This window comes from Coptis chinensis, chromosome 8, assembly GCF_015680905.1.
Source record: "Coptis chinensis isolate HL-2020 chromosome 8, ASM1568090v1, whole genome shotgun sequence".
Classification (NCBI taxonomy): domain Eukaryota; kingdom Viridiplantae; phylum Streptophyta; class Magnoliopsida; order Ranunculales; family Ranunculaceae; genus Coptis; species Coptis chinensis.
Window position 1 is genome coordinate 89624480 of NC_141463.1, and position 12541 is coordinate 89637020.

At 37.6% G+C, this 12541-nt stretch overlaps 2 protein-coding genes across 2 annotated transcripts; both read left to right on the top strand.

Moving 5' to 3' along the window:
* The first annotated feature begins 229 nt into the window (after positions 1 to 229).
* Positions 230 to 1098, top strand: LOC147484141 (uncharacterized). Its single transcript, XM_086579716.1, has 2 exons — positions 230 to 818; positions 863 to 1098. Exons 1-2 carry the CDS (start codon positions 230 to 232, stop codon positions 1096 to 1098), a joined length of 825 nt encoding a protein of 274 aa, XP_086435842.1.
* A 3511-nt stretch (positions 1099 to 4609) lies between these two features.
* On the top strand, positions 4610 to 12264 carry LOC147484142 (Excinuclease ABC, C subunit, N-terminal). Its single transcript, XM_086576690.1, has 3 exons — positions 4610 to 4910; positions 4984 to 5090; positions 11812 to 12264. The coding sequence occupies exons 1-3, from the start codon at positions 4738 to 4740 to the stop codon at positions 12006 to 12008; spliced, it is 477 nt and encodes a 158-aa protein (XP_086432816.1). The 5' UTR covers positions 4610 to 4737; the 3' UTR covers positions 12009 to 12264.
* Positions 12265 to 12541: the final 277 nt, after the last annotated feature.

Sequence of the window (12541 nt, forward strand, 5' to 3'; positions counted from 1 at the left end):
AAAACGCTTCTCGCAAGTCGCAACAACCAAACACACCTCTTGGGTGGGTGGCATAGTAAAAATAAATAATTTCATGTCTAACAAATCCGACAATAAAAAACGTGTAAAAAAAATATATAGTAACGGACTCAAGTCGTCAACAAATTCATATTGCTCTAATTTTTTAACAAGAGAAAGGCTTTGAAGTTCACTCTCCATTTCATCAAACAGTTTTAGTAAAAAAAAAAAAATGGCAACAACAATTGGCAATTACGCTTCAATCCATAAACATGACTCCATTTACTCAGCCCCTTTTTCTTCTCATCACCTTTCCAAGTCATTGACATGTCCACAAACTTTGAAATTGGACAAGATCACAACCAAATCAAGTACTAGAAAAAATAACTATACTTTAAGCCCAATTGTTTCAGCTTCATTGCCATCATTGGCGTTGGAGTTTGATGTAGTGATTGTTGGAGCTGGAATAATAGGATTAACAATAGCAAGACAGTTTTTAAAAGAATCAAAATTATCAGTTGCTGTAGTTGATGCAAGTGTACCATGTGCATCTGGGGCAACAGGTGCAGGGCAAGGGTATATATGGATGGCAGGTAAAACACCTGGAACTGAGCTATGGGAACTTGGTATGAGAAGTAAACAGTTATGGGAAAATTTAGCAAAGGGTATTGAGGAACAAGGTTTTAGTCCATTACAAGAACTGGGGTGGAAGAAAACTGGGAGTTTAATGATTGGTAGGAGTTTAGAAGAGTTAAGTATGTTGAAAGATAGAGTTGAGCTTCTTTCTGAAGCTGGGTTAAGAGCTGAGTTTTTGTCAAGAAGTGAGTTGGTTAGAAAGAGCCTTTAGTTGATGCTGGGAATGAAGGGGGTGCTGCATTTTTACATGATGATTGTCAGTTGGACGCGTTGAGGACGGTTGAGTTTATTCAGAAGGAAAATAGGAGTTATGGATCTAGGTATGTAGAGTTTTTTAATGATCCTGTTATTGATGTTTTGAGATCAAGTGGAAGTGGAGAAGTTGAAGGTGTTAGGACTGAGAAAATAGTTTGTATTGTAAGAAGGCTGTTGTTATTGCAGCTGGTTCTTGGAGTGGATCTTTGATGAAAAATGTTGTTGAGAAGTTCGACATTGTTTTGGATGTTCCTGTAAAGCCACGAAAGGGTCACTTGCTTGTGATTGAGAATTTTAACTCGATTAGGCTGAACCATGGATTGATGGAAGTAGGGTATATGGATCATCAGGTTGTGGCTCCTTCAGATTCTGGAGTTGTTGATTATTCACATACCATGTCCATATCAATGACAGCTACATTGGATGGAGCGGGAAACCTTGTCCTAGGGAGTAGTCGCCAGTTTGTTGGATTCAATAAAGACTTGGATGAGTCTATTGTTGATCGAATATGGAAACGAGCTGGGGAATTCATACCGAGCTTAAGAGATGTAGGTCTTGAAGAGCTTTCCAAGAGTCGGAAAGTGAGAGTAGGACTGCGTCCTTATATGCCTGATGGAAAACCAATCATATCTCCTGTTCCTGGTGTTCCCAAGGTATTGGTTGCAGCTGGACATGAAGGAGCAGGGCTTACTCTAGCTTTGGGTACTGCTGAAATGGTTTTCAACATGTTGTTTGGGAACCCTTCGGAAATCAATTATGTGCCTTTCTCTTTCCATGGTCGATGTTGCAAGTGAAGGGATGATAAAAGAAATGAGATGGATGCAGCATGGGTAATGCTTACTATGAAGTGTCTAGACTGCAGGGCAAGATTTGGGAGCTTTTCATCCCTGCCTTATAAAGGTGCATCCCAGTGCTAGGCTGATTGATCTTTTAGGCCAGAAAAATTGTTATATGCAAAATTTTAAGAGGAGTCTACAATTTAAAATCATGGAAGTTGAGTTCCACCAACCATGCTACCATTGCTCATTATATTGACAATCTCATCTTTATAACTAGAATGTGCACTGCCATATCCTTTTTACCTTGGTGTTTTTTACGCTGTAGCAACCACTTGTTTATGACTCTTGGCGTTTGTTTTTCCCCGTAAAACTGAGAAGGAAAAATTGCATGGGAGGAACGAAAATTGTTGTACATTTTTTGGAAACCGCATGTATAGCATACTCTTTATTGTGAACCTATTCTCAGCCTTTTTCACCCAAGGTACCCACTTCAAATAAATATGTTTAGTCTAGTATAAAAGAAAAACTTTCAGGCACTACGAAGAACAACTTGCAAATCTGTATACTGTCTTTTCAGGAAGAACTGAAGAATACAGATGGTGGTGGCTGATGAAATGCCATGGCCTGCCCCAAATATGTGTTAGTGAACAGGGAGAAGCCACCATTCTGTTTAAAAAAAATAGAATTATCCATTAACTAGCTAACCAATAGCAAGTTAGCAACTGTCATTTTCGTGTTCCAAAGGTAAGAATTATCTCAAAATTTGTTTATCATTCAAGGGCTCTTTAAACATCTTTGGTACATCAAACTGGAAATTTAGTCTAACTCCTAGAGTACTCATTATCAGTAGACTAGCCAAGAGCCCAAGACCCCTGAAGTAGAATTAAGCCACCCTGACTAAATTGGCACTAGATGCCCTCGACCAATCCAGGGACTGCCCAGTACTCAGTCTGCGTGCATCTGGAAAACTTGTACGCTGAACTTAACCATGGATGATGGCCGTATATGTCCCTGTGCTTCTAAATCAACAATATATATCGAAAATTCAGGTACCATTAATAATAATATTATACATCCATTGATTTTAATCCCTCTGTTCCCATGACCTGAATATAGCAGTCCGATATGCTATAATGTACATGCAACATTGAAAAATCTTGACCCCCTTGTTCTTGAGAATCTCATGAAAATTCTATTGAAAAATGACGCGTTAAAGCTCTTGGTGTGGAATCTCAAAAGGTTATCAAGTCTTGCGTTATTTATTCTAGAGGAATTTTTTGAATTGATTTGTCATGAGACAGACATGGTGTTTTGGATTCTAAAGAATATTAGTCTCAAAACTTTTGGTGATGTCCAGCAATATTCATCATGGATCTTGTTTTGTGTTTTGAACGATGACTTTGATATTCGACAACAAGTGTTGAATTATACATAAAGCACAGGGAAACTTTTATACAAGAGTTTTTATTGAAAGCTATTGAATGCAGTGAAAAGTATATTTGTATATGCTCTTTTTATGAAATTCTCTACTTAAAAATAGAGAATGTGTTTTAATACGAAGTTGCTATTTGGTCTCTCTATTCAACTCCAGCAAATCACTTGCTACATTTTTCAACTGTGTTTGTCCTTTTGTAATAAATATTTTTGTTTGTGTTTTTATTTTTTAAATTTTGGTAGATGTTTGATTTCTTTATTTTTCATATAGTATATATAGTGTGTGCACGACTATATATTATAATATAATATATTTATTAGAAAAAAAAAGACGGACCACCACCTAATGTCTTTTAGAACATTGGTCCCAACCAAGATAGTCCATTGTACACATTCACAAAAAAAAACCTTAAAGAAAGAGGTTTAGGTACCAAATGAATTCTGAAATGCCAAAGAACCCATGAGCAGCTCATGCTAATGCTAAGTCCAATGACCCCATATCCCCTTAAAAGTGGAGTGGGAACTAGTGGTTTTTACTCCTCATCCGGATTTCACTTTCTATATATATAGAGTGATTTTGAGGAATGTAAAGTGCATTCTACGTGAGATGAATTAGAGTGGTTTGGAAAAACACAAATGGCCAACAGAAAAACAATAATATGTCATTTAGCACCATTTGAAGTAGAATAGTATTGTTTGTATTCTACTCCAGTTGGAGTGGAGTAGAATGTTTCACACCATTAGTTGAACAATTACTACTTTGCATCCTCAATTCCCCATAAGAGTATTTTTAGGAGAGAAACCAAAAAAATACTAAAATTTTGAACCAAACCAAACACTAAACCAAAAAAAACCAACTATCTTTAGGAGAAACATCAAATTTTTGACATCAAATGACATGGTTTTGGATAAACTAACCACCAAAATATAGAATCACACGGTTTGGATCAAATCCCTAGTTTTCAAGCCCATCTTAAAAGTCAAAACCCCGGATTATGTTTTCCGTAAACCGGGTCTTGTTATCATATCAACTTTCTTCTTTCTTTTCTTTTCCAATCTCTCAGGCGGTTTTCTCAAAACCGCACTATATAAGCCCACTTATAAACCCAAGCTCATACAGTGTTAGAAAAACCGCAAGGTAAAACCGCGTGAAAGATTTGATACAACACTAAAGCTAGAACCAAATTTTGGCCAATTTGGTGTTTGGTTTGGTGTTTTTTTAGTGTTTTCATCAACATGTGACTCTCCTAAAGATGAAAATTTGGTGTTTGATGCTAGGAAAAGTATCTCTCCTAAAAATGCTCTAACAATGTTTTTTAGAGGAATATAGATTGGGAGTTCTCAACCATTGGACTCAGTGATATAGTTTCTTTATTTACAAGCCTATTAAAGCCCGTACATTCCATGTAAGACCAAACCCCAAGTCCCCAACAACCTGGAGCATGACCCGAATTTAACATTTCTGATATTTTCCCGATATATCGTCCTTGTAACGGTCAAAAACTTTGAAATCTAAAATGCCAACAAACAGACCAACCAACTAAACCAGAGAATGAAAGCATCGCCATGATCATTATTAGGCTCATCCTCAATTTCACTTTCTTGTTCAAAAACTTTGTTGAATAAAACAGAAACAATGACAAGGAGGCTTATCTCCAAAACCTTCCGTTCTCTAAAGCCCCACACCACAACAACAACAACAACTTTGAAGATATCATCATCAACAAGATCATGGTCTGTGTATCTCATCCTCTCTACCAACAAGCCTATAAAGACATACGTTGGCGTTACCACTGACTTCCCCCGCCGGTACATATTCATTCCCTTTCCACTTATTTTAATCTCTGTATTATTTTACTGAGAGTTTTATGCTTATCTCTAGATTGAAACAACATAATGGCGACCTTAAGGGTGGAGCAAAAGCATCGCGTGCTGGAAGGCCATGGATTTGTGCATGCATCATTCAAGGATTCAAGAACCATAGTGAAGGTAATTTGAGGCAATAGTAATAGCCTTCTTGTGTCAATATGTTCCGTCTATTTTTCTTCTGTTTTTCAGTTTCTTAAAATGCAATTTGCTTCTAGTGGAAAATAGTAAGACAAAATCATCAAGGATTTTCTTCTTTAAAAATACTGCATAAATTTTACGTAACTAATAAATTCAGAGATAAGTCTTGTGTGCATTAAGAAACTTGATATTTTCTAGGAAATTTGTCATTTTTGGACCTGGCCATATTGCAAAGTTTTGAGATTCATCTTCATTCTTCAAGTATTTGCGTGTCGTGGACCAGGATTTTATTTCTGGCTTTTACAAATTTCATTTTTTTTTGGTGGGTGTTATATTCACAATGCATTGAAGGCTGTAAGCTTACCTCCTCCTAGTTGTAATTTGAGCTTAATATCTTTGTGACTGTGATGACAGTAACCTGCTCCAAGTCTATCTACCAGCCTACTCAAGAGCATTCCCAATGCAAGTAACTTTTTTTTCACCTCCATGTAGGACTACTTCTCCTCTTTACTACCTTTGTGGTGAAAAATAAGAAAATGTTGTCCAATGCAGAGGTGACTTTAAACCTCAGACCTCAGACGGAATATTTGATTCCGTTTGAATATAAAAATCGAAAAAACACCTCGAACGGGATGTTTCATTCTATCCGAAATTAAAAAAAAAACCCAAACAAAAGTCGAAAAAACACGCGGGATGGTCCGAAACTCACAACTCAGTGAAAATTTCAGTAGCAAGTGCTACCCTCGTTGTGACTTAGTTACAAATCACCGACTTTGTTGTTAGGGATCTACCCTAACCACGATGAATTTAGAATCTAGAAAACTCAGAAGAAAAAAACAAAAAAGAGGAACACACAGATATACGTAGTTAGGCAATTGCCTTAATCCACAAACGCACTACAATTCACTATTATTAAGAAGTAGTTACAAATATTAATATATCTCTCTCAATCAATCTCACATAAAACACTCACAAAATAGCTCATCTAATTTGTAATCTATGCTCTCAAGTTTCTCTCTAATGTGTGATTATAAAACTCTAAAGATGGGGTCTTATTTATAGACTCCATCGAATACAAGTCCTAAAACAAAAAGGAAACTAAAACTGATTGAGATAAGGATCATGTGTAGTAGTTGGTTATGATAACCAACTCCACTTATAGAGTCCTAGTACATAACCAACTCCATGAACTAATGTTTATCAAAACTAAAACCGATTTGGATAAGGCTTCATGTGCTGGCGGTTGCAATTAGACTCTAATAACATAACAATCTCCCACTTGGAGGCCCGATAAAACAAAGTAAGCAGATTCTCCTTGTATAACTGGTGCATCATGGTGTGCTTCAACAACGATCCTCAAGCTAGAAGACCAACCGAAGCTGAGCAGAGCTTCAGTTTCTTAATAGTCACTAGTTTAGTCAACATATCAGCTGGGTTCCGACTTCCTTGAATCTTCTTAAGTACTATTACTTCATCTTCCAGAAGCGACCTGATGAAATGGTAGCATATATCAATATGTTTAGTCCTTGAATGGAATGCTGAATTCTTCTCTAGATGTATTGCACTTTGACTGTCACAATGCAACACATTTTCTTCTTGTATCAAATCTAACTCTTCCAGCAAGCCTTGGAGCCATATCATCTCTTTGCTAGCCTCAGTGACTGCAACATACTCTGCTTCTGTAGTAGACCAAGCAACTATCTTCTATAATTGTGAAACCCAACTAACGATTGTTGCACCCATAGTAAACACATAATCAGTGGTGCTCCTCCTGCGATCAATATCTTCTACAAAGTCTGCATCAACATAACCTTGCAGTCTTATATCACCTCTGTGATAACACAAACAGACATTAGTAGTGCCTTTCAAGTAGCGCAGTATCCACTTAACTACCTCCCAATGTTACTTTCCAGGATCACTAAGAAATCTGCTCACAACTCCCACTGCTTAAGCAATGTCTGGTCTCGTGCAAACTATTGCATACATTAGACTTCCAATGGCTAAGGCATATGGTACCTTAGCCATGAAATCTATGTCTTTTTGGGTCTTGGGAGATTGTTCCTTAGATAACCGAAAGTGACTACCCAAGGGTGTGCTAACAAGTTTAGCATCACTCATATTGAACTTTCGAATGACACGTTCAACATAATCAACCTGAGACAATGTCAAAGTTCCCTTCTCCTTATCTTTACTGATTCTCATCCCAAGAATTTGCTTAGCTGCACCTAGATCCTTCATAGCAAGCTCCCACTTACTCGCATCCTCTACCTTCATTGCTTTATCATAGCACTGGGGTTCACCACCATCAGTAAGGAGCAAGTAAGTCACATAAGTGGATGTGGGATACTTTGACTCGGCACATGTTGCCTAGAAGTCTTCCTAAGATCATTGGTCGAAGCTAGAGTCTGTGATGTAGCAACCTCATCATCACTTTCTGTGTTTGACTGTGGAACATCAGTAACCTGTTGTTGCATTGTGCCATGACTAACTTCAGTGTCTTCCAAGTCAACAAAGTTAGTCCCACTAACATGTGTAACATTTCTGTCTTTGTACATTATATTCTCATTGAATACCACATCTCTACTCCGTATGATTTTTCGATTATGGTAATCCCAAAATCGATAACCAAACTCATCACCACCATATCCAATTGAATACACACTTCAGTGATTTAGGGTCAAGTTTACTCCTAGACTGATCACTAATATGCACATATGACACACATCCAAACACTCGCAAATAAGAGAGACTTACTTGCTTGTCGCCCCAGACCTCCTCAGGTAACCTGTGATCTAATGGAACTGATGGCCCACGGTTAATCAAGTAAGCTACTGTACTAACTGCTTCGGCCCAAAACAATTTCAGTAACCCTACGTGTATACGCATGCACCGTACACGCTCTGTTAATGACCTGTTCATTCTCTCAGCCACTCCATTCTGTTGAGGTGTGTGTCCATGGCAATGTCTTCTCCATTCGAATACCATTTTCAGCACAGTACTCCTTGAAACCAGTATCATTATACTCTCCACCATTATCAGATCTCAAATTCTTCAATTTCAACCCTGTCTCATTTTCAACTATAGCTCTCCACTTCTTGAATACATCAAAAACCTCAGATTTCTGCTTCAAGAAATAAACACATACCTTTCTAGTAGAGTCATCAATGAAAGTCACAAAGTATGACTTACCACCAAGAGAAGAGACAGATGAAGGACCCCAGACATCTATGTGAACCAACTCAAGCTTCTGCTGCTTTGGAGTTCTTCCCACTTTCTAAAAGCTAACACGCTTCTGCTCCCCATATATGCAGTTCTCATATAAGTCTATCCCAGTAGACTTCAAACCTGGTAGTTTTCCTTGTGAATGAAGGACTTGCATTCCTTTTTCACTCATATGGCTAAGCCTGCGAAGCCATGTGTTTGGATCTTCTTTGTCATCAGCAACATCAACATAACCACAACCACTGGTGGTTAAATAGAGAGTATCATTTTTCTTTCTATGTGCAATAAGCGATGCACCTTTTGCTACTTTCCAACTTTCATTGTAAAATGGGTAGTGTAACCTTCACTTGCTAGTCGCCTCTCGAGATTAGGTTTCTCCTCAAATCCGGAACATGTCTTACATCTTTTAGCTTCCATACAGACCCATCAATTTTGATCTGTGCATTGCCTTTACCAGCAATGTTGCAAGGCTTGTTATCACCCATATAGACTATACCAAAATTACTTGGAACATAGCTTTCTATCATATCCTTATTTGAGGTCGCATGGAATGAAGCACCCGAGTTCAGCACCCAGGAGTCGTCTCTGCTCTCCATAGAACAAATTAATGCATCATCTAACACCTCAGCCACATTGGCTTCTTAACATTTCTTCTTTCCATGTTTTTTACCTTTCTTCTTCTTGGGCAACCGACAATCATAAGAGTAATGTCCTTTCTTGCCACAATTATAGCAATCTATCTCGGATATATCAACTTGAGATTTTCCTTTGGATTTAGATATGTTCTTATCATAATCCCTGTATGAATTCCTACTCTATTTTCAAAGTTGAAGCAACATCCGATTTACTTCGGATCTCCTCGGTCAGCATCATACTAACTACATCATAGAACTTTAACTTAGTTTTATCTACAGAACCATTGATGACAGCAACTGTAGTTTTCTAGCTTGCTGGCATCTGACCAAGAATGGCCAAAGCTCTAACTTCATCACTAAAAGATATTTCAACAGACTCTAACTGATCCCTGGTCTCGTTGAACTTATTGAGATGATCCTTGAATGAATCTCCTTTAGCCATCCTTAAAGTAAAGAGCTTTATAATAAGATGTACCTCATTAGCAGCAGAAGGTTGTTCATACATAGCAGAGAGAGCATTCATGAGATCCACAATGGTCTTCTCAGTCTTGATATTGAATACTACTGACTTCCCCAGAGATAACCGAATTGTACCAAGTGCCTTTCTGTCAAACAGGTTCCAAACATCCACAGCCATTACTTCAGGTTTGGATCCCATCAATGGAAGATATAGATCTTTCTGATATAGATGATCTTCAATTTGCATTTTCCAAAATCCAAAATTTATTCCGTCAAACTTTTCGATCTTCAGCTTTCCTTCGTCATTCGCCATTGCTCACACAGGAACAATCAATACCCAAGATCTACAGTAAAACTTTACGCTCTGATACCAGTTGTTAGGGATCTACCCCAACCAACACGACGAATTTATAATCTAGAAAACTCAGAATAAAAAAACAAAGAAGAGGAACAGAGAGATATACGTGGTTAGTCAATTGCTTTAATCCACAAATGCACCACAATTCACTATTATCAAGAAGTAGTTACAAACACTAATATATCTCTCTCAATCAATCTCACAAAATAGCTCACCTAATTTGTAATCTATGCTCTCAAGGTTCTCTTTAATGTGCGATTATAAAACTCTAAGGATGGGGTCCTATTTATAGACTCCCATCCAATACAAGTCATAAAACAAAAGGGAAACTAAAACTGATTGAGATAAGGATTATGTGTAGTAGTTGGTTATGATAACCAACTCCACTTATAGAGTCCTAGTACATAACCAACTCCATGAACTAATGGTTATCAAAACTAAAATCGATTTGGATAAGACTTCATGTACTAGGCTTGCAATCAGACTCTAATAACATAACATTTGTCACCCTTGCATTGCATTGGGCAAGAAAAAGTGAAAACTCTCAATTTCCCTAAATAGTGATTTGCAATGGCTAATGTCAATATTACTTTAGAGGTGAACATAAGTTTCAGGTCCAAAGCACTGCGCAGTGAACAAATTCTATTCCTATGTCAGTTCTCTGATTTTGTACATGAATCTAAGTCCATTAATTATCTAGCCAAAAAAAACTGCACTTATTATTTTGTAAAACAGGAAACACAGGTACATACTTCTGTTGTTCTTTGTTATTTTGTAAAATCCGGTTCTTCAAGACAAAAAAATGGTAGAATGCTTGAATGACTAGCAGTGTAGATTTGTAGAAGGGACTGCGAATTTGTTGCAGACAGATTTATCCGGGTGTTTGTTGACACTGCAGCTCATTGGACCAGTATCAGTCCTTTTTAACTCAGATTTTGAACTAAAAATTTACGAAACAACTATCATCTTCCCCAATGCAAATTCTAGTTGCTGCAAAGTACTTGAACTGCAATCACTGACGCCGGGAGAGAAGAGTTGGATATGGAATTTGCAAAGTGGAAGATGAAGGTAGTTTGGTCAGAATGGGTTAAATTTTAGTAGTTTTATTTTTATTACTAAAGTCCAAAAGCTAAAAAGAAAATGAGCTGCAGTGTCAACAAAACACCCAGATAAATCCGTCTGCAACAAATTCGCACGCGTGTAGAAGGAGCTCAGATTCATTCACGGAATCCATGCAGAACTAGATGCACTTTTCTCTCTCTTTTGATAACCTTTAAAATCATGTGGACAGCACATGCATGTCCAATCTATCTGATATTCTGATGAAGTGATGGGAAAGAGACAAGTCAAGTGGTACCACATCAGACTCCTGAATCTTCAAGTGGGATCTCTCAATTCGCATTACCTTAGCTAGCTTTACAACAATGGTGTACTACCATCAAAACAGAAAGGCTTTTGGGGTGTTTGGAAAATGTTCTCCGCATCTTCATCCTAGACGCAACAAGTGTTAAAAAAATAATTTGGTTTTCATGTGCTTATAAAATTAAAGTTTATTTCATCCCGCAGAGTGGCACTTTAGGCTGGGAGCCCATCCTCTCAAAAGGAGAGGGAGTGGCGGTGGTTTTTCTTCCTATCTCAATATAATTCTCCATATATAGAAAGTATTATTGACGAATAGAGAGTGCATTCTACGCACTTGAAATAGTGTGGTTTGTAAAATTCCAAACGGCGTCATTTGAAGTGGCGTAGAATGGAGTCCCCACCAAATCATAAACTAATTATAACCAAAATTATTTTGTGTCCCCACCAATCCAAGAACGTAGAATGATCCGAACTATTGGACACCAAATTTGACTCCTTATTATCAAAATACTATTTTTTGGTAGAATAGAGACAGAGGGTGGATGCATCATTGGACTCAGCATTAGAAATCTACTTTATTAAATGGAGCGTGTAGGATTTTATATTGGTTAATTAATGGTTTAGTGCAATAGTGCGTGTCTGAACTGTTTTGTCTTTTTATTTCTAGCTTGCGAGTTGGAATCGAAGTGGAAGAGCTGCTCCCGAAAATTGCCACGCAAAAGGAAAACTGATGATATCTTGAAGGAAGCAGATACTGAAGGATCACTTGAACTGTTGCGACATAGGCAAGCCGCTTTAAATAAACTTGGAGGTTCATTTGATTTTAACCACTTAGAGATTGATTGGAAACTAATCCCCTTGTGATATAACTTTCAGATAAAAGTTGAGCTGTTATTTTCTCTCAACTAACTGGACAATTATATAGTATGGTGATTCACCACCTCATCCTTGAGACTAGCAGATGTAGTTCGTTAATGAAAAATGACATGTCCACACAATTCTGTATCACACTGGCTTCTCATTCATACCTGTCCACACAATTCTGTAAACTTGGTCCGTTAGGTCTGGGGGCAAGTCCAATGTGTTCAAAGAGACGAAATTGGTGATCCGTAGTAATCAAGTATCTAAGCCTCTAAGGTAGACAATGACTAGTACCTTACATATAATCGCCAAGCATAGGTGCGCATTTTGTTGTCTAACCCAAAAAATTTGGAGGGCGAAACATGTGAAGACTGTAGTATCCTACCAGTTATTGTAAATTTGTAAATTGTAATATTGTCAACAATGAGCAGGTGAGCAAAATATCATCCCTGGGTTTAGGCGATGACATATGGATTCTTGGCAACCGAATGCACCAAAAATAGAATAATGTAATCAATATATTGCTGACATATCCT

What these genes read in the sequence shown, in the direction of transcription:
- LOC147484142 (XM_086576690.1), top strand. Translation starts at nt 4,738, where the DNA reads ATGACAAGGAGGCTTATCTCCAAAACCTTCCGTTCTCTAAAGCCCCAC. An exon ending in ACCACTGACTTCCCCCGCCG is followed by an intron (nt 4,911 to 4,983) that starts GTACATATTCAT and finishes GCTTATCTCTAG; the next exon opens with ATTGAAACAACATAATGGCG. An exon ending in ATTCAAGAACCATAGTGAAG is followed by an intron (nt 5,091 to 11,811) that starts GTAATTTGAGGC and finishes TTTTATTTCTAG; the next exon opens with CTTGCGAGTTGGAATCGAAG.
- LOC147484141 (XM_086579716.1), top strand. Translation starts at nt 230, where the DNA reads ATGGCAACAACAATTGGCAATTACGCTTCAATCCATAAACATGACTCC. An exon ending in AGCTGAGTTTTTGTCAAGAA is followed by an intron (nt 819 to 862) that starts GTGAGTTGGTTA and finishes CTGGGAATGAAG; the next exon opens with GGGGTGCTGCATTTTTACAT.